General features: G+C 44.6%; 1 protein-coding gene across 1 annotated transcript; it reads right to left on the bottom strand.

Annotated features, from left to right (window-relative positions):
• Positions 1–966: 966 nt before the first annotated feature.
• On the bottom strand, positions 967–1654 carry LOC123170254 (putative defensin-like protein 102). Its single transcript, XM_044588084.1, has 2 exons — positions 1426–1654; positions 967–1343 (listed from the first exon to the last, which is right to left on the bottom strand). The coding sequence occupies exons 1-2, from the start codon at positions 1547–1549 to the stop codon at positions 1123–1125; spliced, it is 345 nt and encodes a 114-aa protein (XP_044444019.1). The 5' UTR covers positions 1550–1654; the 3' UTR covers positions 967–1122.
• Positions 1655–2468: the final 814 nt, after the last annotated feature.

Raw genomic sequence — 2468 nt, 5'->3', positions numbered from 1 at the left:
TTCTCGTGGATCGCCCCCTCTATATATGATATAGCTAGGCCTCTATTTCACACACATTGCATGTGTCACATTTTTGTTTGAGTTATCATCGAGACATATTCCCACAAATACACTCAAGAAATCACCCCCCATAAAAAAACACTCACGAACGCACACGCCATCTCTCTAGGTTTGTATCTCTCTCACACACGCCCACGTAGGTGGGGGATGTGCAGGAAGAGAAGAGGTGCACGCACGGCGCATGTACTCCCATCTTTTTCCCAACCACACCCGCGCGGGTACACGGGGGAGCTCATTTCTATATGAAAGCCATCCCACGTGGTAATTTGACATGTGTACTGGTTGTCCACTTGATGGAGGATCGTGTACCACGGATGAACAAACAAATTGCGACTTGACGCGTTATTTAAAAAAAGATTTTATTCCTCGATGGCGCATGTACAGAATATAAATCAATTGTTATGGAGAGAAAAAAATAAAATCGCTCCACTAAACTATACTATATAATATAGGCAGGATACTCAATGCTTGCTTTCTGGGGTCGGTCTCTTCTACTATCTCACACAAGATGGCGGTGCCCACTCTCTCACTCTCTCTCTCTCTCTCACCGCTGGTCCCTGATCCGGCCGGATCCAGCCCGCCGGCGGAAAGGGACGATGTGCAACGTTGCTTCGGTCAACGGCGTCAATGCAGGAAACCCACTGCCGGCGCGTCCCATTCTGCGGTACCCACCATTCTCTCTAAGCAAGCTTCAGCGCGGTATTGCCTTTGCCCCTTGCTCGCTGCCACAGTATGGGCAGAACCCGCTGCCGCTGCCCTCCTAGTTACATCCCGATGACCCTTAGGTACAGCTTCCTCTGGAACCGGCCTTGCTCCACCACCCATCTTCCCACGTCGCTGCATGTGGATCTTTGCTTGCTAGTTGTCTTGATGCTATCTTCTAGGTTATGATGAACTGACGGTATGTAACTTGGTAGGCAGTTCTTCATCAATTGGAAATAGCAGTTCCCACACATTATGAGAACGGTTATTTTTCCCTTCTACAGGTAGGTACACACACGGCTGGAAATGAGATTTATTTCACTAACCTTGTATGCATCCATACATGGTATGTATACTTAGTTAATAATGTAGACTATTATCACCGCATATAAAGCTGCTCCTGTGAGGTTGCACAGACTCGCCACAATTATTTTTGCAGCAGCAGTAGGTCGACCAGGGGAATGGGGCGCAGTAGCCTGAGTCGTACCCCTCTGCCCGGCACGGCTTGTTGCAGGTGCCGTGCTTGATGCACAGATGCTTTCCCCACGTCGCAGTAATCTCACCACAGATGATGTACCCGGCTGCACCCATGACCAGTTGTCACGATTAACCAAGAATTATAATCAATCGAAAGAAAGAAAAATAAAAGAAATAATTACGTACGAGGGTGGTCAGAAACAGAATCAGGGATGTCTCTAGAGCAGTTAGCCATGGCGATGATCAGCAGATACACACTCAGTTTCAGTAATAAGCTCTTCTTCGTCGTCCACCACACTCCTATGGCCATGCCTATGCTTTGTTTGGTTGCTCCTCCCCTTTCCAATATCCGTATATATATAGCCAAGATAGCCTTGCCTTTTTCTTTTTTTTTGAGGAAAAAGGGAATCGTCAACATAGCCTTGTCGGTTGGGGGCTATTATCATTTGGTTGTGATCCATGTATAGTCTAGGCGTTCAGAGGTGCAATTATGTGTTGGATGTATGTCGCCATAGCTCTCCTCGATTATCTTATAATTTCCTTATGGCTACAGCATTAGCTTTCTCATATCACACGTAGTCATAGCCAAATTTAATTTCCCAAGATATCTATGTCTTACATACATCATTTCTCAAAGATATATGTACATGTCTTGTTTCTTTTTTCTTGCAGGCTGCAAAGACGTGTACGATGTTTGGCATGGTCGAACTTTCTACAATGTATCCCTAGCATTCATCTTATAGCTACGAGATATATGTTTGTCAGATAGTGTGGATAGCATCTACTATCTATCTATCTAGTATCTCTCTATTTATCCTATCATTTATCTATTCCATCTATCTATCTGTTTGTTTATTATTATATATTGAAAGCAAAATACTTTTTTTTTTAAAATGAGGATTACCCCGGCCTCTGCATCAGAGTGATGCATGCAGCCCCTTTTTTATTAAGCAAAGTGACCGAAAAGTCTGTGTTCCACAACAAGCTCGCTCCGAGCTAAACTAAAATAAAAAAATATAAAGTGTCACAACCGGTGAAAATGGAACAAGATGACTAAGCACCTATCCTATTACTGGACCGCCATCCAAACTGGTTGTAGATATCCCGAGCTACCATCTCCCATCAGGCAGACCCAGTAACCAAAGGCTCCCTGGCTTCCACAGGAATGAGTAATGACCACATACGAATCCAAGCAGGGGCCCTGTAGATAACCTGCAAAAAAATTATAC

This window comes from Triticum aestivum, chromosome 7D, assembly GCF_018294505.1.
Source record: "Triticum aestivum cultivar Chinese Spring chromosome 7D, IWGSC CS RefSeq v2.1, whole genome shotgun sequence".
Taxonomy (NCBI): domain Eukaryota; kingdom Viridiplantae; phylum Streptophyta; class Magnoliopsida; order Poales; family Poaceae; genus Triticum; species Triticum aestivum.
This window is presented reverse-complemented; position numbering and strand designations above follow the sequence as displayed.